The sequence below is a fragment of the Lagenorhynchus albirostris genome, chromosome 15 (genome assembly GCF_949774975.1).
Source record: "Lagenorhynchus albirostris chromosome 15, mLagAlb1.1, whole genome shotgun sequence".
In the NCBI taxonomy this organism is placed as follows: Eukaryota; Metazoa; Chordata; class Mammalia; order Artiodactyla; family Delphinidae; genus Lagenorhynchus; species Lagenorhynchus albirostris.
The window spans coordinates 66,066,330-66,090,181 of NC_083109.1; the positions used below are offsets into that span (position 1 = coordinate 66,066,330).

Consider the following 23,852-nt stretch of genomic DNA (forward strand, 5'->3'; position numbering starts at 1 on the left):
CACAATTATTCCTGGTGGCCCAGGGCTCTCATTTATTCTCTAATACCTGCAAGTATGGCTTAGGACAACACACTATCTCTAGGATTAAATGACATAACTGTGTAAAGCACTTGACACAGTAAATACTTGGCCTATGGAAGGACTCAAGAGATCTGTAGTTTTATTTTTTAAATTGCTTTTGTCGAGTATAGAGATTAACAGGCATCTGATCTAATTCTAAGAAACTGAAGTTATGCTGTCCAATACGTAGCCACTAACCCCTTGTAGCTACTGAGAACTTGAAATGCAACTAGTCCATATCAAAATGTGCTGTAGGTAAAAGCACACCATGTTTCAAAGACTTAGTATGAAAACTGTAATGTGAAAGGTCACATTAACATTTTTATACTGATTACTTATTGAACTGATAGTGATTTTGATATGTTTGGTTAAATCTAGTCATACAGTTTATTTCACCTTTTTTATACTTTAAAAAATGTGGCTACTAGAAACTTTAAAATTATACATATGTTCATAGTATATTTCCACTGGGCAGCAGTGTCCTAGAGGCCAGCTTTGGTGCATATCAGTACAGTGTTACCTTGTTCCATCTTGTTTTACACCACAGTAGCAATAAAGTCTATGTCTCAAATACGGAGACTAGCCTTTCCTGCTTAAGTTCTGGGAAACGGTCAGAAATCTCAACACAACCGCCTCATGACCCCAGAAGATCCATTTTGTAGTCTTGAGAGCTACAGGTGGTTTAGCCTACAGAGCCCCCCTGCCGGAGCCAAATCTGTGCACAAGGATCTCCTGAGTTAGGCATTAGAACTGAGAATGCTTCCCCAAGCCTGGGGCTGTCACTGGGCGGGCTTGTTGTGTGACCTACAGTACAGGCAGAAATGGGCTCTGAGTCGGGGCAACCCTGAGGGTACCTTGTGGCCTTTGTCCTTTCTGAGCTTATCTTCAACTATTTAGCCCATTGAGATCCCACTGTAGGTGCTCTTTACTCAGGAGCCACCTTACCTCTTGCCTATAGTAAGTGGAATATAGCACATTCCATTCTTATCTACAGCTCACTGCCCCCTACTGTCCACTCCCTCTCTCTGACCTGATATTTCTTGCCCCCTTTTCACACATCAAGGCTGAGTCAAAAACACCTAGATTCCAATTCTCTTCCCCACCCCTCACTGGCCACGTGACAATTTATTGTCCCTACTTCAAAGGGTTGTTGGGAGGATGAAATGAGAGAATCCGCATAAAGTATATAACAGTACCCAGTACAAAGTTGGTACTCCATACACTTTAGCTATTATTGTTATTATTATTTTAATTCCAGGGAATTTTTTCCCCCAATCTGTCCATCTAAGGGGCCTATAAATGAGAATTATTAATGTCTAGGAATGGTTGGGATTTTTAAAGTGCCCCTGTCTGAGAATGCTGTCATCACAGGGGGAGCACCAGATGGAGGGGATGGCTTTCTGAGCACCCCTAGAGCACTGCTTAAATGCCATTGATGAGGACACTTTCTAAAATGTCATCTCATGGAGAGACCTAGCACTGCTGGAGGGCACCTGTCTACCTAACTCTCTAAATGGTCAAAGCTGTAGTCAGGCTAGCTCCCCAGGGAGAGGCACCCTATGAGTACCAAGTGAGGGCAGCTGCCGCTGTGCAGATCCCTCTGCTGGGGCAGCTCAAGACCCCAAGTCTACCAGATGACCTTTGCTCTGACTTCTTTCCATCTTTGCTTAAGTCTTTAAGCAAATTTCAAGGCTTTCTGGGAAATTGAAAGCAGCTCCTCTCTACAGAAAAATCTTGAATCTCTCATGTACCAAGATCTCTGCTGTCCCAGGGAGATCAAAATACTCCTAACGGTTATGCTCTCAGACTGAGTCCTTCTAGAGACAATGTCCTCAGTCTTGTGCACGGTTCCCAGGGAGAGAATTTCAGGCCCAGTCAGAGAGCAATTTGCCTACGGAGAGCCAGTCTCTTCTTCACCTCCACAAAGAGCAATTCCCTGGTAGAAGATGTTTCAAGGCCATTGCTAGCTCTTGAATGTGACAATTATTTTAGAAACACAGTGAGTTTTCTTTCTTCTGTTTAGTATCATACTACATTTATCACCCTCACCTTTGGTTGCTTATAAAAATCCCATCATTTTTAGGGAGAATATTTATTATCCTCATTTATAGACTCAAAGGGCTGAAAAAAGAGGGCAAAATTACTTCTGAATATAGCCTGCTGGTTGAGGAAGCTGAAGTAGGAATCATCTGGCATTGTTAGGAGCCCCCAGGGATAAATGTGACTTTCTCTTTTGTGTAGCCCAGGGTAAGGAACAAATCCAGGCCCCTCCCATTGTAATGTAACACCCTAACCACCTTTTAGGACACTGAACAGCCATTTGCTTAGGAAAGCAGATTAGGAGAGCCTTTGTGGCCACTGGCTGGAACAATACTCAACCACCAGCAATGGGGTCCCCAAAGAAAAGGATCGGCCTGTTTATGTGGCGAGGCAGGAAGTTATCCCCTTCCTTCAAAAGGCTATCACCCCCTTTACTACTCCCTTGGCCTCAAGTAGATTCTCCTTTTAGAAAGAAGAACCTTGATCCATTAATGGTTTCTGCCTTCCAAAGGGCTACCAGGACCAGGGCTGGGCTGGGCTGGGCTGGCTGGGGGTGGGCGGTGACAGGGACCTGCTGCCAGTGCCGGTCTTTCACTCCAGGGTTGCAGGAAATGCTGAGGATAGGGATGTGCTGCTTGAATTTATCAATCTTGATTTTCAAATTCTCTGCTAAGCGCCTGGGTGCAGGCACGTCAGCTAAGGTCTTGGTCAATTTATATATCGTCCTCCACATATTCCCTATTTGCTCCGCGATTTCCTCAGCATTCAGTAACAAGAGGGGTCCTGAAATAGAAAAGATGGGGTGAGGGAAAGGTCAGATCACCAAGTAGTGTTAGTCACATGTACCTTTAATTCCCTGAATTTAGAATTGTGTCTACGGTATGGATATTGGAACAAGCACAGGCTTTAGAGCTGGGTCTGAAACCTCTACTTAGCCAGTGAAGCCTTGGGGATACTGACTGAACTTTTCTAAGCCTCAGCAGTCTCACCTGTGACACAGGGGTAATACTGGATACCTTGGAGGGTGACTGTAAAAACTACATGAGATAAGTAAAGTGGCTAACATATTGCCTGGCATACAATGCCAGAGTAGTTAGGGAATCAATTGTTAGTATAAGTTATAGATGCTATTATAGAAGTACCAAAAGGTGCTTCACAAATGCTGTGAAATATTAACAACTGGGGAATGTGGATGAATAGGGACATAGGAGTTAACTGTACAGTTCTGACAGCTTTTATGTAAGTCTGAAATTATTTAAAAATAGATTATCTTTAAAACAGAAAATGACACCTCATTTATAAAAAAAAAAAAAAAACTTCACCAAAACATTAATTCTCTTCTCCTCCTTTTCTTTTACAGGTATCTTTTAGCATTTGGGTTTTCACATTCAGTCTTTCCACGCTGCTGCTTCCTTCCACTTTGTTATTTCAAATTAGTATTAACTCTTGCATTATGATGTTGCTAATTAACTCAAAAACACTTTTCTTTCAGGGCTGCCAAGACTAAAAATAGATTCATTCATATAGCTTCATTAATTAATAACATGCTTTACCAACCTAACATTTTTTGTTAAGTAATCAAATATTAAAATTTTTTAAAAAGAAAAGAAGGGCTTCCCTGGTGGTGCAGTGGTTGAGAGTCCGCCTGCCAGTGCAGGGGACACGGGTTCGTGCCCCGGTCCGGGAGGATCCCATATGCCGCGGAGCGGCTGGGCCCGTGAGCCATGGCCGCTGAGCCTGCACGTCTGGAGCCTGTGCTCCGCAAGGGGAGAGGCCACAGCAGTGAGGGGCCCGCATACCGCAAAAAAAAAAAAAAAAAGAAGAAGAAAAGAAATATGTATGACTTCCATACAATATATAAAAAGAATAATACACCATGTCCACGTGGGGTTTATTGGCGGAATGCAAGGCTGATTTAATATTTGAAAATCAAGCAATGTAATATAGTCGAAAGAAGGAAAATCACATAATGTAAATTGATGCAGCAAAAGCATCTGACGAAATCCAATATCCATTCATGATAAAAATCTATAAACAAACTAGGAATACAAGAGAACTTCCTCAGTCTGATAAAGGGCACCCTATAAAAACCTACACTGACATTACATTTTTGTATGTGTTAAATACGTACAGCTTTTTATATGCTAATCATACCAAAAAAGTGGTTTAAAAAAATAAAAGCAAAAAACCCATTATACTTAATGGTGAAAGATGGAATACTTTCTCCCTGAGATCAGAAACAAGGCAAGGATTTTTATTCTCATAACTCAATTAAGAGGAAGACAGCTGGAAAAATCCCAAAATACTTGGAAATTAAGCTACATACTTCTTAATAACACATGAGTCAAAGAAGAAATATCAAGAGAAATTAAAAAATATTTTGAGCTAAATGAAAATAAAAATTAACATCAAAAGCTGTGGGATGTCACAGCCAATATAATACTCAATGGTGAAAAGCTGAAAGCATTCCTGCTAAAATCCAGAAGACAAAGATGCCCACTCTCATCACTTCTATTCAACATAGTATTGGAAGTCCTAGGCACAGGAATCAGACAAGAAAAAGAAATAAAAGGTATCCAGACTGGAAGCAAAGAGGTAAAATTGTCATTGTATGCAGATGACATGATACTCTATATAGAAAACCCTGAGGATTCCACTCAAAAACTACTAGAACTGATAAACGAATTCAGCAAGGTAGCAGGATACAAGAATAACATACAGAAATTGGTTGCATTTCTTTACACTAACAATGAAATATCAGGAAGGGAATGTAAAAAAAAAAAATCCCTTTTAAAATCGCATCCAAAAAAATAAAATATAGTAAGTCCCCTACATATGAACCTTCAAGTTGCGAACTTTCAAAGATGCAAATGTGCATTTGCATGTCCAATCACGTAAGTCAGTTCACGTGTCTGGCATATATTGTCACGTGCGTGCATCTTCTACAAGTGGTTGTGCTTTTGTGTACCTTACTGTACAGTACTGTAGAGAGTACAGTAGTACAGGATCACTGGATCATTTTTTCAAGTGGGTAGATAGAATTGAATCCAGCAAGGAACCAGAACCTGTGCCATCAGCGTCAGGCGTGAGTGACATTGCAGCTTGCCCTCCACCTCCTGTTGCTGAGGATCCTTCAGCTCTACCATCTCCCACCTCCTCTCCCTCCTCCAGTCAGTAACTCTTCTTGCCTGTTCAGTCAGTGCCAGCCCCTGTATGCCAGCTGTTGTACTGCACTGCTGTACTTTTCAAGGTACTGTACTGTAAGATTTAAAATGTTTTCTTTGTTTTTTGTGTTTGTTTGTTATGTATTATTTGTGTGAAAAGTATTATAAACCTATTACAGTACAGTACTATGTAGCTGATTGTGTTAGTTGGGTACTTAGGCTAACTTTGTTGGACTTACGAACAAATTGGATTTACGAACGAGCTCTCAGAACACAGCTCATTCATATGTAGGGGACTTACTGTATGTAGGAAAAAACCTGAGCAAGGTGGTGAGAGACTGAGAACTATAGAACATTAATAAAGGAAACTGAAGATGATTCAAAGAAATGGAAAGATATCCCATGCTCTTAGACTGGAAGAATTAATACTGTTAAAATGGCCATACTACCCAAAGCAATCTATACATTTAATGTGATCCCTATCAAATTACCCATGACTTTTTTCACAGAACTAGAACAAATAATCCTAAAATTTATATAGAACCATAAAAGACCCAGAATTGCCAAAGCAATCCTGAGGAAAAGAACAAAGCAAGCGGCATAATCCTCCCAGACTTCAGACAATACTACAAAGCTGCAGTAATGAAAACAGCGTGATTATTGGCACAGAAACAGACATATGGAATGGAACAGAATAGACGGCCCAAAAATAAACCCGCACACCTACAGTTAATTAATCTTCAACAAAGGAGGCAAGAATATACAATGGAAAAAAAGACAGTCACTTCAGCAAGTGGTGTTGGGAAAGTTGGACAACCACATGTAAATCAATGAAGTTAGAACACACCCTTACACCATACACAAAAATAAACTCAAAATGGATTAAAGGCTTAATATAAGACAAGACACCAAAAAACTCCTAGAAGAGAACATAGGCAAAACATTCTCTGACAGAAATCGTACCAATATTTTCTTAGGTCAGTCTCCAAAGGCAATAGAAATAAAAGCAAAAATAAACAAATGGGACCTAATCAAACTTATAAGCTTTTGTATAGCAAGGGAAACCATAAACAACATGAATGACTGACAAGGGCTTAATTTCCAAAACATACAAACAGCTCATACAACTCAAAAACAAAAAACCAGGGCTTCCCTGGTGGCTCAGTGGTTGAGAGTCCTCCTGCCGATGCAGGGGATGCGGGTTCGTGCCCCGGTCTGGGAGGATCCCACATGCTGCGGAGCGGCTGGGCCTGTGAGCCATGGCCGCTGAGCCTGCGTGTCCGGAGCCTGTGCTCCGCAACGGGAGAGGCCACAACAGTGAGAGGCCCGTGTACCGCAAAAAACAAACAAACAAAAAACCAAACAACCCAATCAAAAAATGGGCAGAAGCACTAAATAGATATTTCTCCAAAGAAGACATACAGATGGCCGAAAAGCACATGAAAAGATGCTCAATACAGCTAATTATTAGAGGACTGCAAATCAAAACTACGATGAGGTACCACCTCACTGGTCAGAATGGCCATCATTAAAAAATCTACAAATAATAAATGCTGGAGAAAAGGGAACCCTCCTACATTGTTGGTGGGAATGTAAACTGGGGCAGCCACTATGGAAAACAATATGGAGACTCCTCAAAAAACTAAAAACAGAGTTGTCATATGATCCAGCAATCCCATTCCTGGGCATATATCCAGACAAAACTATAATTCAAAAAGATACATGCATGGCTTCCCTGGTGGCACAGTGGTTAAGAATCCACCTGCTGATGCAGGGGACACAGGTTCTAACCCTGGTCCAGGAAGATTTCATATGCTGTAGAGCAACAAAGCCTGTGCACCACAACTACTGAGCCTGTGCTCTAGAGGACATGAGCCACAACTACTGAGCCCATGTGCCACAACTACTGAAGCCTGCGTGCCTAGAGCCCATGCTCCGCAACAACAGAAACCACTGCAATGAGAAGGCTGCACACCGCGACAAAGAGTAACCCCCACTTGCTGCAACTAGGGAAAGCCCATGCACAGCAACAAAGACCCAAAGCAGCCAAAATAATTAATTGATTGACTGATTGATTAATTAATTTTAAAAAAGATACAGGTACCCCCATGTTCATAGCAGCAATATTCACAATAGCCAAGACATGGAAAAAACCTAAATGTCCATCAACAGATGAATGGATAAAGAAGACGTGGTACATATACACAATGCAATATTATTCAGCCATAAAAAAGAATGAAATAATGCAATTTGCAGCAATATGGATGGACCTAGAGATTATCATAGTAAATGAAGTAAGTCAGAAAGAGAAAGACAAATACCACATGATATCACTTTTATGTAGAATCTAAAATATGACACAAATGAACTTATCTACAAAACAGAAACAGACTCACAGACATAGGGAACAGACTTGTGGTTGCTATGGGGGAGGGTGGTGAGGGAGGGATGGATTGGGAGTTTGGGATTAACAGATGCAAACTATTACACATAGAATAGATAAACAACAAGGTCCTACTGTATAGCACAGGGAACTATATACAATATCCTGTAATAAACCATAATGAAAAAGAATATGAAAAAGAATGTTATATATAACTGAATCATTTTGCTGTACAGCAGAAATTAATGTAACATTGTAAATCATCTATACACCAATAAAATAAATTTTTAAAAAGTTGTGGGATATAGGGAAAGAAGTATTTAGAGGGAAATTTATAGCATTGAATATATATATTAGAAAAGACCTAAAATCAATAATCTATGCTACCATTTTAGGAAACTATTAAAAAAGAGCATATTAAATCCAAAGTAAGGGCTTCGCTGGTGGTGCAGTGGTTAAGAATCTGTCTGCCAGTGCAGGGGACACGGGTTCAAGTCCTGGTCTGGGAAGATCCCACATGTTGCAGAGCAACTAAGCCCGTACGCCACAACTACTGAGCCTGCACTCTAGAGCCCACGAGCCACAACTACTAAAGTGCACACACCTAGAGCCTGTGCTCCACAACAAGAGAAGCCACCACAATAAGAAGCCTGTGTACCACAACGAAAGAGTAGCCCCCACTCGCCGCAACTACAGAAAGCCCGTGCACAGCAACAAAGACCCAACGCAGCCAAAAATAAATAAATTTATTTTTAAAAAATAATAATAAAAAAATAATAAATCCAAAGTAAGCAGAAGAAAAGAAATAATAAAACGAAAACCTGGTTCTTTTCAAAGATCAATAAAATTGATAAATGGCTAGCTAGGCTAACAAAGAAAAAAGAAAAGACACAAATTACTGACATCAGAAATGAAAGAGGAGACATCATTGTACATCTCATGGACATTAAAAGGATAATAAAAGAAGACCATGAAATACTCTATGATCACAAATTTGATAACCTAGATTAAACAGACCAATTCCTTGAAAGATACAATTTGCAAAATTCACACAAGGAGAAACAATCTGAATTGGCCTATATTTATTTAAGAAATTGAATCAATAATTAATAACTTTCCAAAACAGACAGCATCAGGCCCAGATGACGGTGAATTCTGCCAAACATTTAAGAAAGGAAAAATACCAATTTTTGTACAATCTCTTCCAGGAGACAGAAGAAGAAATACTTCCTAACTCATTCTATGAGGCTAGCACTATCCTAATACCAAAACCAGACAAAGACATTACAAGAAAAGAAAACTAAAGACCAATATCTCTCATGAACATAGATGCAAGAATCCTCAACAAAATGTTAGCAAATTGAATCCACCTATATATATATTATATATTAACATATATATATATATATATATATAATTATACACCACAGTCAATTGGGACTTATTCCTCGCATGTAAAGTTGTTTCAATGTTTGAAAATCAATTAATATAATTCATCACATCAATAGGCAATTGAAGAAAAATCACATGATCATATCAATAGATTCAGAAAAAGCATCTGAAAAAATCCAATACCCATTCATAATAAAAACTCTCAGCAAATAAGGGATAGAGGAGAAATCCCTCAACTTGATAAAGAACATCAGAGGAGAAATCCCTCAACCTGATAAAGAACATCTACAAAAACCTACAGCTAATATCATACTTAATGGTAAGAAACTAGAATCTTTCCTGCTAAGATGAGGAACACAGCAAGAATGTCCCCTCTCACCACTCCTTTTTCAACAGCATTCTGTGGTAGTCCTAGATAATGCAACATGACAAGAATAGAAAATAAAAGGTATACAGACTGGGGAAGAAGACATAAAACTTTGTTTGCAGGTGACAGAATCACTTACATAGAAAATATGAAAGAACCAACAGCAAAAAGAAACCTCCTGAAACTAATTCACAGTTATAGCAAGGTTGCAGTATACACGGTTAATACACAAAAGTTAATTGCTTTCCTATATATTATTAATGAACAGTGGATTTGAAATTAAAAACATATCCATTTACATTAGCACCCCCAAAATTGAAATACTTAGGTGTATATCTGACAAAATATGTACAATGTCTATATAAGGAAAACTACAAAACTCTAATGAAAGAAATCAAAGAAGAAAATAAATGGAGAAAAATTTAATATTCATGGATAAGAAGATTCAATATTGTCAAGATGTCAGTTCTTTCCAACTTGATCTATAGATTCAACACAATCCCAACCAAAATCCCAACAAGTTTTTTTTTAGATACTGACAAACTGATTCTAAAGTTTATATGGAGACATAAAAGACCCAGAATAGCCAATATAATATTAAAGGAGAAAAATAAAGTTGGGGGACTGACACTATCCAGCTTCAAGACTTACCACATAGCTACAATAATCAAATGTGGTATTGACAAAAGAATAGACATATAGGTCAATGGAACAGAAGAGACAGCCCAGAAATAAGATCCACAATAGTCGACTGATCTTTCACAAAGGAGCAAAGGCAATACAATGGAGAAATGAAACTTTCCAACAAATAGTTTTAGAACAACTGGATATCCACATGCAAAAAAATGAATGTAGAGGGACTTCCCTGGTGTCGCAGTGGTTGAGAATCTGCCTGCCAATGCAGGGGACACGGGTTCGATCCCTGGTCCGGGAGGATCCCACATGCCATGGAGCAACAAAGCCCGTGTGCCACAACTACTGAGCCTGTGCTCTAGGGCCCGCATGCTGCAACTACTGAGACTGCACACCACAACTACTGAAGCCCACATGCCTAGAGCCTGTGCTCCACAACAAGAGAAGCCACTGCAATGAGAAGCCCGCACACTGCAATGAAGAGTAGCCCCCACTCGCCACAACTAGAGAAAGCCCGCATGCAGCAACGAAGACCCAATGCAGCCAAAAAAAAAAAAAAAAAAAAAGAATGTAGATGGAGACTGTACATCCTTGACAAAAGTTAATCAAAAATTAATCAAAATGGATCATGGACTTAAATGTAAAATGCAAAACTATAAAACTTCTAGAAGATAACATAGCAGAAAAATCTAGATGACCTTGGGTTTGGTGATAAATTTTTAGATACAATGCTAAACCTAGGAAAGAAATGACAAACTAGACTTTATTAAAATTAAAAACTTCTGCTTTGTGAAAGACACTGTCAAAAGACTGAAAAGACAGGCCAAAGACTAGTAGAAAAAATTGCAAAAGACATATCTGATAAAGGATTGCTGTCCAAAATATATAAAGAACTCTTAAAACTCAACAGTAAGAAAACAAACTTAATTTAAAAATGGGCAAACCCCCTCCCCCAACCCTAACTGTTTTAGTATACACTAGCAATGACCAATTAGAAACTGAAATTTAAAAACATATAGCTCTATAAAAAGAAATACATATAAATTTAACAAAACACATATAGGATCTGTACGCTAAAACCTACAAAACATTGACAAAAAGAAGTCAAAGAAGAGCAAAATAATTAGATATACAACGTCCATGGATTGGATGATTCAATTAAAGATGTCAGTTCTTTCCAAATTGATTTAACACATTTCCAATCAAAATTCCAGCAGGTTTCTTGTATATATAAATAAGCTGATTCACAAATTTTATGTAAAAGATATAAAGACAAAGGCACTGTAACAGTCATAATAAAACTTGAAAAAGAGATTGAAGTTATATGACAGTCTCAAAAAGACAAAACTATAGTAACAATGAAGAGATCAATAGTTGCCAGGTGTAGGGAGAGTGTGATTATGAAGGGGTACTACAAGGAAGTTTATTGAAGTCATGGAACTGTTCCATTTTCTGATTGTGGTGAATCAATATGTATGTTAAAATTCATAGAACTGTATGTCAAAAATATCATTTTTACTGTATATGAATTTAAAAAATAAAATATAAAAAATTTAAAATACATTGTCTCTTTCCAACAAAAAAACTTGCTAAATTATAAATACTTCCTTAACACCAGAACTATTTTGTGCCTGAACCAACAAAAAGCATCACGCTTAAAGGTGACACTCTGGGGACTTCCCTGGCAGTCCAGTGGTTAAGACTTTGCCTTCCAATGCAGGGGGTGAGGATTTGATCCCTGGTAGGGGAGATAAGATCCCACATCCCTCAGGGCCAAAAAACCAAAACATAAAACAGAAGCAATACTGTAACAAATTCAATAGAGACTTTAAAAATGGTCCACATCAAAAAAATCCAAAATAAATAAATAAATAAAGGTGACACTCTGGAAGAATTCCCATTTAAATCAGGAATAAGACAAAGGTGCCATTATTACTACTGTTTAATTTGGAGGTGCTAGTCAACACAGAAAAGTGAATTTTAAAAGGGGTGTGAAAGTGATAAGGTAAAATATCTTAAATGTATAGATATGATCGAGTACTTCAAAAAATAAAAAGCATCAATAAAAATATTATTCAAGGGCTTCCCTGGTGGCGCAGTGGTTGAGAGTCTGCCTGCCGATGCAGGGGATGGGTTCGTACCCCGGTCCGGGAAGATCCCACATGCCACGGAGCAGCTAGGCCCGTGAGCCATGGCCGCTGAGCCTGCGCGTCCGGAGCCTGTGCTCCGCAATGGGAGAGGCCACAACAGTGAGAGGCCCGCGTACCGCAAAAAAATATAAATAAAATAAAATAATAATAAAAAATAAATAAATAAAAATTATTCAAAATGGAAAATTATTTAAATAAGGTGGTTTAGTAATAGAGAAAAAGTGGGAGGGCAAATGAATAGCCTTTTATAAAGTAAGGAATTCAACTGACCAATTTTTTTTTGGTTTTTTTGGCGGCACGGCATGCAGGATCTTAGTTTCCCAGCCAGGGATGGAACCCATGCCCCGCTCCCTGCAGTGGAAGTGCAGACTCTTAACCACTGGACCGCTAGGGAAGTCCCAAGAATGCTTTTTAATAATGAAAAAGCATACTTAAAAGTTGTGAGAAAGAAAATACCACTTTAAACATCAAATGAGCAAAAAAAGTTCTTAAAGCTATTACTTCCCAATTGTTGAGGGTATGAGGAATGGGCCCTCAAATACTGCTAGAAGAATAATAAATTAAAACATGTAACTTTTCTGGAAGGCAATACCAATAACAAAAGCATTTTCTAAAATCCTAATAATTTTTATTACATCCCTTTGATCTAGCCGTTTCACTTTTGGTAATTTATCCTAAGAAAATGATCATTATTGTATACTGAAAATTGGCAACAAAGATGTTCATCACAGTTGTTCTTATAATATCAAAGCACTGGAATTTTCTGGTGGCGCAGTGGTTAAGAATCCACCTGCAAATGCAGGGGACATGGGTTCGAGCCCTGATCTGGGGAGATTCCACATGCTGTGGAACAACTAAGCCTGAGCACCACAACTGCTGAGCCTGCACTCTAGAGCCCGCGAGCCACAACTACTGAGCCTGTGTGCCACAACTACTGAAGCCCGCGTACCGAGAGCCTGTGCTCCGCAACAAGAGAAGCCACCGCAATGAGAAGCCCATGCACTGTGACAAAGAGTAGCCCCTGCTTGCCGCAACTAGAGAAAAGCCCATGCGGAACAACGAAGACCCAATGCAGCCAAAAACAAATTAATTAATTAATTTAAAAACATATTGAAGCACTGGAAATAAGCTAAAGGCTCAACCCTGGAGGTCTCAGATTTTGTCCTCTGCTCCTAAATACTCTACCCAGGTGATGTCATTGATGGTTTTTAATTGTACTCTTACATATCAATTATTCCCCAATATAAATCCCACCCCCACTATAACTTCAATCCAGACTGATATACTGAACTGCTAATTAATCTTCCCATTTGGATGTTTGCAGACACCTAACTCAGTGTATTGAAGCTGATGTTTTTTTTCCCAACAAATCTGTCATTTCTCTTATTCAGTGATGGCCTTATCCACCAGACTGCCTTAGCTAATAATCTGGAATTCACCCTAGGTGCTTTCCTCTCCCTCACTGCTCCCTGCCCCATATCAGATCAATCATTAAGTCCTGTTGACTCTACCGCCTCAATCTCTCTCTAGTGTCCAGGACCTATAGTAAAAGAGGTAGTTTACAGATATCTATGGCACTCTGGCCTTTCTTACATCAGCGTAATAGGGGAACTGCCATCTTATTCTCCCTCCACCTGCCTCTCTGAGTCACTACCCAACCCATGGCTGTGGGTGGCTGCCTATTCTATTTCACCCTGGCAATAGATCTGGGGCTTTGATCCCCACCTTCCATCATTATCACATCAGAAAAATTTAACTATTGTTGCCTTAATCCAGACAATGAGAATATGATAAAAAGTCCAGCCAGAATCTGAGGTCCCAATCTTATTTCAGAACTGGCTGGGTTGAATCTGCTACCCCATCGCCATCCTGACCCAGCAGAGTGAGAATGCGGTATACCGTTCATCCATTCCTCCGACTTGATGCTAAACTCGTAGGCTGTCGTCCACAGCTGCTCGTAAGGCACTTTGTTGGTCATCACGCTTTGTAGAAGAGGGAAGGTACTCTTCTCCTTTTCCAACAGCTCCTCCTCCTTATTGATCAACTGCAGGGCAAAAGGGGATGCTGGTTATTGGGTGGGTGGTTCTCCTGGACCCTAGAAGCCACCATGGCAAGTTCCCCAGTGCTTTGAAAACCAAGTTGAGGAAGATGCGTGTTCATCTGGAGAGTAAGACAGGAAAATAAGGCATGAACTCAAGCAAGAATGTCCCTGTGCTACCTCTGAGGGCCATGGCAGCTGAGATCTAGCTGGGGGAAACTTTATGATAATTTGCCACTTGCTCCATCACTTTGGCTCCAACTGTATCATATCCATATCCCCATTTTCCCAATTTTCATATGTACTTTAATTAAAGTACATATGAAACTGTTAACACAATGTTGCCTTCTTGTGCTGAATTGCCTCAAAGGTAAGAACTTTAATGATTAAAGAACTTACTAGTGAACTTCAGGGCAAGTTACTTAGCTTCTCCAAGACTTAGTTCTCCCATTTTAAATAGGGATAAATGAAGATACAGTACCTACCACAAAGGTTTATTATGGATATTATTAAGTGATATATCACATATGAAGTCCTTTGCACATCGTGCACATAATACATGCTCAATAAACGTGAGCAATTATTCCATTATAATTCTTCTTTGTGTACTCAGTGACTAACAAAAAAGCTGGTATAATGTAGGGGTGTGGAACAAGGTAGTCGAAAGCACCAATGAAAGAACTGGTCAATCAACTAATACTATCCACCTGACAGGTGATGTTAGGAAAACACAAAACCAAGGGCCAGAACCAACAGAGCAGTACAGTCATAAGTTCCCATCCCAAGACCCCAAACCTCAAATTCCACCAGTGCTTGATCTAGATTCTTTGAAAGCTCATTAAGCTTTTCAACATTGCTCTTCATTTCTTCTGTAGTCATCACTTCACGTTTCCTAAAACCTTCCAGTTCCTTGTTGTAGCCCTCAAGTTTTGCCTCAAATTCTGAGCATCTGAAAGTAAAGACAGCCCAATCACACTTGGACTTTCCATTTATCAGCATTGCTCACCCAATTCAAGCCTGGGGAGAATTTAATCTTCTGATACAATATATGTAAAACTTATAAATATATGTTATTATATATAATTTGTAATCCCACCTCCCAGAGACAGCTGCTTTGAACCTATGGTGGTTAAATATTTCCAGATATTTCTCATATAGGTAAATATATATCAAAAATATATAATACATATGCTATATAATATATACATGTATAAAATTTATGTATATACATATTATTCATTTATCCATTAGGTATTTATTATTAAGTGCCTAATATCAAGAACTGCTCTAGGCATCAGGAATATATTTGTGAAGTACACTATGAAGCTCCCTACCCTCATGGAGCTTGTATTTTAGTTTGGGGAAACCCAGACAGTAAACATATATGGATGGATGAATGAATGGATGAATGGACGGACAGATGGATGGATGGATAAATCCATACATAGATAAAAATGAAATATTTCTGATAGTGATAAATGTTCTGAAGAAAACAGAACAGGGCAGAGTGCCTAGTGGATGCAAGTGAAGGGCTACTTTAGCCAGAGTGATCAGGGAAGACTTTTCCAGAGATTTATCTACTTCATCCATATTATCAACAAAGCAGTTCTCAAATTTACTTCTCCCTTTTCCTAACGAGGTAGATTAACACAGTGTTAAGTGGACAGGTTCTAGAGCTGGACAGGTTAGGTTCAAGTCCCTACATTGCAACACAGTAGCTACATGACCTTGGTCAAGTCCTTTAACCTCTGTATGCCTCAGCTAAAGAAAACAGGGATGGATGAAGTACCTACTTTAGTATTTAATAAGCTAACATATACAAAATGCTCAGAATTAAGCCTGGTACATAATAATCACTATAAAAATGTTTAGTCTCATTCACTAGAATTTAAACTCTATCAATGCAGTTTTAATCTCCTTAATGCCTTTTTGTATCTCCAGCACTTAGAAGAGTGTCTGGCATAAAACAATCAATACTCATTGAATGAATAAGGGGATTTGCCATTCAGAACAGCTATAGTAACATACCATAAATTTGGCTATTATCTTAAGAACACTTAATCCTGTTATGGCAGTTTTGATGTTCTTTTTTTCTTAAAAGTAATTTAAGAGAGTTAATTTTCAATGGTTTGATTTGGGTTTTATTTCTAATTACACTGTGTGGTAAGCAGCCTCTGGTAAGGTCCCCAAAGAGCCACACCTCCTGGTACTTTATATCCTTCTGTAACTGTCTCCTTTTGAGCTGGGCTAGACCTAGTAACTCACTTCTAACAAAGAATATGGCAAAAGTTATGGGATGTTACTCTCAAGATTAGGTTACAAAAAGACTGTGACTTTCTCTCTCTCTGTCTCTCTCCCTCTCTCTCTCTCTTTCTCTCTCTCTGAAGGAAGCCAGCTGCCATGTTACGAGCTACTCTATGGAGAGGTCCATATAGCAAGGAAGAGAGGGAAGTTTCTGGCCAGCAGCTTATGAGGAGCTGAATCCTACTAACAATCCTGTGAGTGAGCCTGGATATAGATCCTCACCCAGTTGAGCCCTAAGATGAGACTGCAGCCTTGGCTGACATTCTGACTGCAACTTCGTAAGAGACCTTGAGCCAGAGGTATACTCTAAGCTGCACCTAGATTTCTGACCCACAGAAGCTGTGAGATAATGAATGTTTGTTTTAAGTTGCTATTTTTCAGAATGATTCAGAAATAGATAACTAATACACACTATTATAACAGAGTATGGCCAATATCGTTTCTGCTTCTTTAAATATTTTTTCTTGGGGAGGGGTTCCTAAAATATGGTCAATTTTTGTAAATGTTCTAAGGACATTTTTAAAAATGAATTTATTTATTTGTTTATTTTTGGCTGTGTTGGGTCTTCGTTGCCGCATGCGGGCTTTCTCTAGCTGCGGCAAGCAGGGGCTACTCTTCATCGCAGTGCGCAGGCTTCTCATTGCAGTGGCTTCTCTTGTTGCAAAGCACGGGTTCTAGGCATGCGGGCTCAGTAGTTGCAGCTTGCGGGCTCTAGAGCGCAGGCTCAGTAGCTGTGGTACACGGGCTTAGCTGTTCCACAGCACGTGGGATATCCCCGGATCAGGGGTGGAACCCGTGTTCCTGCATTGGCAGGCAGATTCTTAACCACTGCGCCACCAGGGAAGTCCCCTAAGGACATTTAAGAACAGTTTTTTCCATTGTAGAGTAGAAGGTTTGATACATATCCAACAAATTAAGGTTCTTAATTATTTACTTCCATTATCTCCTTATTCAAGTTTCACTTCATTTATTTTTAATTGAGTGATTATTTGATATAAAAGGGTTGATGACTGCTTTAACGTTATTCCACCCACCTAAGTAACCGTGTTTGAATCACTAATGTTTTTGCCTTGACTTTGACTCTATCTGATATTAATATGGCTGACTCCGTTTTCTTTTTCCTCATATTTGCATGCAGTACTCTTGCCCACGGACAAACTTAAATTTTCTTTGCTACCTATTAGCACAGGAGATCAGGGACAAAGATTAGTAACAGGATTTAAATCAGTTATTAAAATTTTATAGGAAATACAGAGGACAGAGGAACATATTAAATGACACCCCAGAGGTACAATCAGGAAAGTCTAGATCTGGGGACAAAAGACTTGGTTTCTTCAATAAATAAATTACAAGGAAAAAACCAAAGGAGATGGAGGGGGGACCTACAGATAAAAAGAAATCTAAGAGACATGTCAACCAATTGCAATGCTGTAGACATTTTTCAATTCTGATTCAAGTAAACAAACCATAAAAAGAAAAAATTAATTAGATCATTTTGGTCCCCAGATTAAAAACCATCAGTGACTTTCTACCATACTTAATAAGGAACCCAAACTCATTATCGCGACTTCAAGGACATGCTCCTCTAACTCTTCAGCCTCCTTTTATAGCTACTCTCCTTCTTAGGCAAAGGTATTCCCATGGTGGAGCCACTGCTCACGCTATGCTCGATGCCTGGACAGGACCCCCTTCTACTCTCTCCCTCCCCACATCTTCCCTTGATGGGATCCTTCTCATCCTTCAAGTCTTATTTACATGAGCCTTTCCCTGACTTGCCCATTGAATGCAATCACTGTGCTCTGTCACCCTGTTCTTTTCCTTCGTAGAGCTTCCATATTTATCTGTTTTATCTTCCATCTCCCATGCCCCTTTTGTTCTCCGTATCCTCAGAGAAGAGGAATGGAGACAGGAGCCCAAGAGGAAACTGGGCAAGGTGGCCACTGCCACCCTCTCCTTCCCCTGATTGTTTTTCACCAAAGTCTTAAGGATTCAAAGATAGAGAACATAAGTGCTATGAGAGACAGCCTGCTTCTTCTCAGATTTTTGTTTTGTTTTGTTTTGTAATAATCTCTGATTTTAGACTCTGGTAGGTATTAATTTTAGAGAATATCCTTACTGGAAAAAAGTCTCATTCATTAACTCATTCATTCATTCATCAAAAGAGTAAGCACCTGCTATTTGCAAGGCACTGTGCTCTATCTGGATCCCAGAACACAATCTGGGTACTCCCCCTAAGGCACCTTTCTTTCTTCCCAGAAGATGCACTCTTATGGCAAAGAGCAGCTCACATTCCTGAGATGTCCATCATGTATATTCCAGGTCACTTCCAGGCCTGTGGAACCTACCACTGAGTGGAACAAAATGAGGGGAAAGCGGATTCTCCTGTTATCTACACAATTAGGTGCTGCTGGGTGCCTTTTCACATCGTTAAGATTCTTCTTGAGGCTCCAAACACAGACACACACACAAAGATAAATCTCTGATAAAAGCACTCTTGAATTCTTCCCAGAGGGAAATAGTAAACAAACTCAGTGATTATTGTAAAATATTATGATTATTATTGTTTTAAATTTCTTTTTTTAAATTTTATTGATGTATAGTTGACTAACAATATTATTGATATATTGGTCTCAGGTGTATAACACAGTGATTTGATATTTTTATGGACTACACACCATACAAAGTTATTATAAAATATTGACTCTATTCCTTGTGCTGTGCATTACATCCCTGTAACATATTTTATATATATTATATATATATATATATTTTATAACTGACAGTTTGTACTGTTTTAAATTTTTTATAATTGCTTAGCACATTACAGTTTCTAAAGTGCTTTCATGTCCATAATATATACATATATAAATGTATGTCATTAGTAAATGGTAGATACTCAGGAAATTCAGTTAAGTAAATTGAGTTCTATTCATGGGACCACCTGGAGTCTATGGGAGAATAATGCAAGAATTTTTAAATGGTGGATTGGTCAGAATTCTGGCGGAAAATAGAATTCACTCTGATGTTCAAAGAAAGAGACTTTAATTAAGGGACTACTTACAGAGGTGAGATGTGGGTAGGGTTAAAGGAACAAAGAGGGGAGAGTGAAACACCCAGAGACTAGCCTCAGAGGGAAGCCATTATGATCCCTAGGGATGAGGGGACAATGAGAACTGGAACCACGGAGGAGCAAGAATTGTCATCCAGGAAGGAGGCAGCTACTGGCCAGAGCCCCAGGAACAAGCAGGGAGGGAGAGGGGAAGAAGCCCAGCAGTCACTCTCTAACCTCCTGAGTGCTCTCCACTGGCCTGGCCCTGTCTGGATCCAACAGACACGGGAGCCAGAGGCTACAGACTGCAGGTATCAGCCAACCAGGCATGGAGTGGACAGAGGAAAGGTGGAAAAGAAATTGGGAGAGGGAGTGGGGACAGCAAGTGGGGAAAAGTAAGCATTGAAGCCAAAAAATTCTCGTGGGCTGGAAAAATACGGTCAAGTCTCTTAGAGAGGGAATGGGATTGTTTCCACAGAAGATGAATGAATAAATGAATATTGTTAAGCCCTCCTCAAAGGTTTTTCTCAGGATCTAAGCAAAAATGATGGACAGCAAGTTTAAGACTTCACCAAAGAGAGGGCTGAGCCCAGGGCTGCAGGTAGCCCCTAGAGCTGCTCCTCTGCTGAGTTCAGTGGTTGAGAGCTCAGGGACCAGTTGATGGGGTCAAGCTAGAGTTGCCCTTCAAGAAGAAGAAGCTTGGCACTCTCCTCTCATCATAAATGACACTTGTTCCCATTTCTTCAGGAGACACCCCTCACTCCTCTTAACTTCAACAGTTACTGTAAATGGCCTTACAGTAATGTTCTAGAAGTACGCTCACAAGGTAGTGGTTTGGAAGTTAAGAAGCATTTTCTCCCCAAAGAAGTCATCGTTTAAGTGCAAAAGAAGCTGACCACTCTTGAATGCCTGTCACGCGCTGGACACCACCTAGGCGCCACTTCAGACCATTTCATTTCATCCTTCAATACAATGACACCTCTCATAAAATGAGATGATCTGAGATTGGTTCTACTATCCCATTTTCCAGATGAGGACACTGAGGCTCAAAAAGATGAAGAAATTTGCTCCTGTTCATCTAACTTACAAAATGGTTCTGCTTCTTGGTGAGGCATCAGAACTCAGTTCCATGGGGGAGGCTGTGTGTAAGGGGTGAGGGGGTATAGGGGGATCCTATACTTTGTGCTCAATTTTTTTGTGAACCTAAAACTGTTCTAAAAATAAAAATCTATTAGTTAAAAGAAATCAGTTCTACTCATTGGGCTAAATTCTGGGTTCTAGGGACAGTAGCCATTTAGGTAGAGGAAGAAGGCTGTAGGAAGAAACAAATACTCGCACACACACATCTTTTGTTGTTGTTGTTGTTCTTCTTCTTCTTCTGGGCAACAGACCTAAGTCATATTTTGAAGGTAGCAACTAAGTGGGTTTATCCTTCAGCCCAAACTCCTGTTCTGTGTAGAAATCCCTGCTTTTATCTACCCTTTTCCTTTCTCCTGAGTATTTGCAGGGATTATGGAACCTAAAGTTGGGTAGTGGGAGTTTCATGTGTGATGGGGATGGTTAACTGGTATGAATCTGCAGTTCCTAAACAAAGTGCTACAAGCTGGGATGTGTGCGTTTGTGTGTGCGCACGCGCACATGCACACAGGTGTGTCTTTACCATGTATGTGGTACTTGGCCCACTTCACTTGATATTGTCTGATGTTTTCAGTGTGCAATATTTTCTTTGTCACTGCATTAAAATATTTATTTAGCAGTCAAACACACTTATGTGTCTAGAATAGAGCACAGCACACAGTAAAAATCCATGATAAATACTCAATGAATAAATGATTACAGGCACATTAGCACTGAACGAGACCAGCTGCAAAACAGGCAATTTCTCAGCCTCCAACCATGCCTTTATTATCCTATCTTGATATCTCACATATCTGTAGTCTCCAATGTAAGGCTGACAATTCTGCTATTATTATTGTGAGGCTATTATTACATGTTACTATTTTTGTGTTTTTCTCTCTGCACCACTAAATTCCAATTGTTCAAGGCAGGGAGAGAAGGCATTGGCCGGCGTCACTACAGTGAAGCAGGCTTAAAGAGAACATACTTCAATGGGAAACAAAAGGAAATTCCTTCTCCACCAATTGTCTTGCGACTTCACCCACGCACTGCTGGGTGGGGTGGCTCTAGACAGAACCAGGAACATGTGGCATGTTATGAAGCTGGGTATCATGTCTAAAACAACCCCAGACTTTCCCTGTACCTTTTAATGAGGTCCATCTCTGCCTGATCCCTCTTGCTAAGGAGAAGGTTTCGGCTGTTTTCAAAGATATCTTCAATCTGGTCTGGCCAGAGGAACAGAGTACTGTTCAGTTTGATATCCTCTTCTGCAAAACACACACAGTCTGTTCTAGGACAATGCTCAGCATAGGTCAACTCGCAGGGAATTAATTCGGCAGAACAAGAGGTCAACAGAAGTGAGTATGGGGGTGGCAATTAATGAATGGGCCCATTATTGATGAATGATAGCCAGCATTTATTGAACACTTCCCACAGGCCAGGCTAGAAGGTAGACGGTATTATCATCCCCGTTTTAACAGATGGGAAACAAAGTTAAGCCAAGTGGTCAAGGTCACACCAGTAGGAGACAGCAGAGCAGATTTCAAACCCAGGTCTAAGTCTAACCAAATCCAAAGTCTATGTTCTAACCACTGTGCTTCATTATCTTCCCAGGCTAGGTCTGAGTAGAAACCTAGGTTGAAGTTCAGTACTATTCTTTAAACTATTTCACCTCATCTGAGTTTTAGTCTCCCTTTTGGCTAAAGGTCAGTGATAATATCAATGCCAGATGCCCTACCCATCTTATGGCTCTGGTCAGTTAAAATGCCCTGGGTTCCCTCTGTACCCTTGGGAATTTAGGAGGCAGAGACCACAATGAGAGAGTCCAGGTGGCTGGTTATGGTGGACCACTTTCCACTCCCAGTCCCTATACCTACCTTCCATAACCATCTCCCCTAAACACTGTGAACACCAGGTAATTCACAGGTATTTCCAGATGGAAAAGGGCTCTGAAACTTGGCTTGTAGAGGGCATATTAGTTTTTCCTTCAGAACCTGGTCCTTACAAAGTTAGGTCCTTACGGAGTCCTAACTTGGCTCAGTAAGCCTTGAAGGGGCCCTGATCATTTCTTTCCTTTTAATATATGCAGGAGCATGAAGGAAAGTGCCCTGGTCTCCTCAAAGGTGGGATTGTATTTAGATTATAGATGAATGCAACCTACCCACTTATAAAAGGACTCTGCATTTGAAAGTGACTTTTCCAGGAACACCAGGCACAAGATGCAAAGACAGGCATCTAAGAACCAGTCAAGTTCCTAGATATTTCTTCTTTTTGTCTAACAATAAGATTCTCTTTGATTCAAATTCCGGTGTGGAATTAGTGCCTCTACTATATGGACACACTTGCAAAGTAGCTCTCCTGATACTGATATTTAGTGGTAGAATTGCTAACTCTCCTTCCCCTGGCTCCTTATCCTTAAAAATATAAATATACACATAGAGTTGCATGTACACACATGACATTGGACTTACGGGGCAAGTCTGCATAGTCCATCAGGAACTCTAACCGTTCAGCTGCATCTTTAAGTTGCCTCCTGAGTTTGAACACGGTGACATCGCTGGATTTCTTTAAGAATTCAATGAGGAATACTAGCTCCTCAGTGTTGACAGGAATCTCACTGACTTTGTCTGCAACGATGCTGTACTGATTACAGATGCTACAGGGAAAGAAACAGCCATCATCATTATCTAAAAATAGCTTTCTTATAAGACCCACTATACTAAACAAACATGGTTCCTATTTGGAGACTAGAACAATGTTTTCGAACTTTTCGCTACCAGAAGATTCTTGATGGATAATATTCACATACATACCATATTTTAGAAATAATAACAGTAGAAATGATAATAATATATGACATGTACTAGGCCCTTTACTATATGCCATGCCCCATTCTAATCACTGAATATTAACTCATTTAATCTTCATGAAAATTCCAAGAGTTAGGAACTATTATTATCAACATTTTATAATGGAAGAAAGGGAGGCTGAGTAACTTTATCCAAAGCAACATGATGTGTAGATGTTAGAGCCAGGATTTGAACTAGTTTAATTGATTCCAAAGCTTGTACTCTTAACAGATACACCATGGGTAAAATACAGATTTAGACCAAAACAATAACCAATATCACCACTACCAACAGCAGCAACTCCTCA

The 23,852-nt window shown here is 39.6% G+C and overlaps 1 protein-coding gene across 1 annotated transcript in view; it reads right to left on the reverse strand.

Moving 5' to 3' along the window:
- Window positions 1-23,852, reverse strand: part of DNAH3 (dynein axonemal heavy chain 3) — a 194,695-nt gene that overhangs the window by 121,147 nt on the left and 49,696 nt on the right. The window contains exons 15-19 of the mRNA XM_060124014.1: window positions 23,168-23,352; window positions 21,841-21,964; window positions 15,023-15,176; window positions 14,089-14,233; window positions 2,672-2,883 (exon numbers count right to left, since the gene is read on the reverse strand). Of these exons, the coding sequence (XP_059979997.1) occupies window positions 2,672-2,883; window positions 14,089-14,233; window positions 15,023-15,176; window positions 21,841-21,964; window positions 23,168-23,352 (820 nt within the window). The remainder of the gene's footprint in view (window positions 1-2,671; window positions 2,884-14,088; window positions 14,234-15,022; window positions 15,177-21,840; window positions 21,965-23,167; window positions 23,353-23,852) is intronic.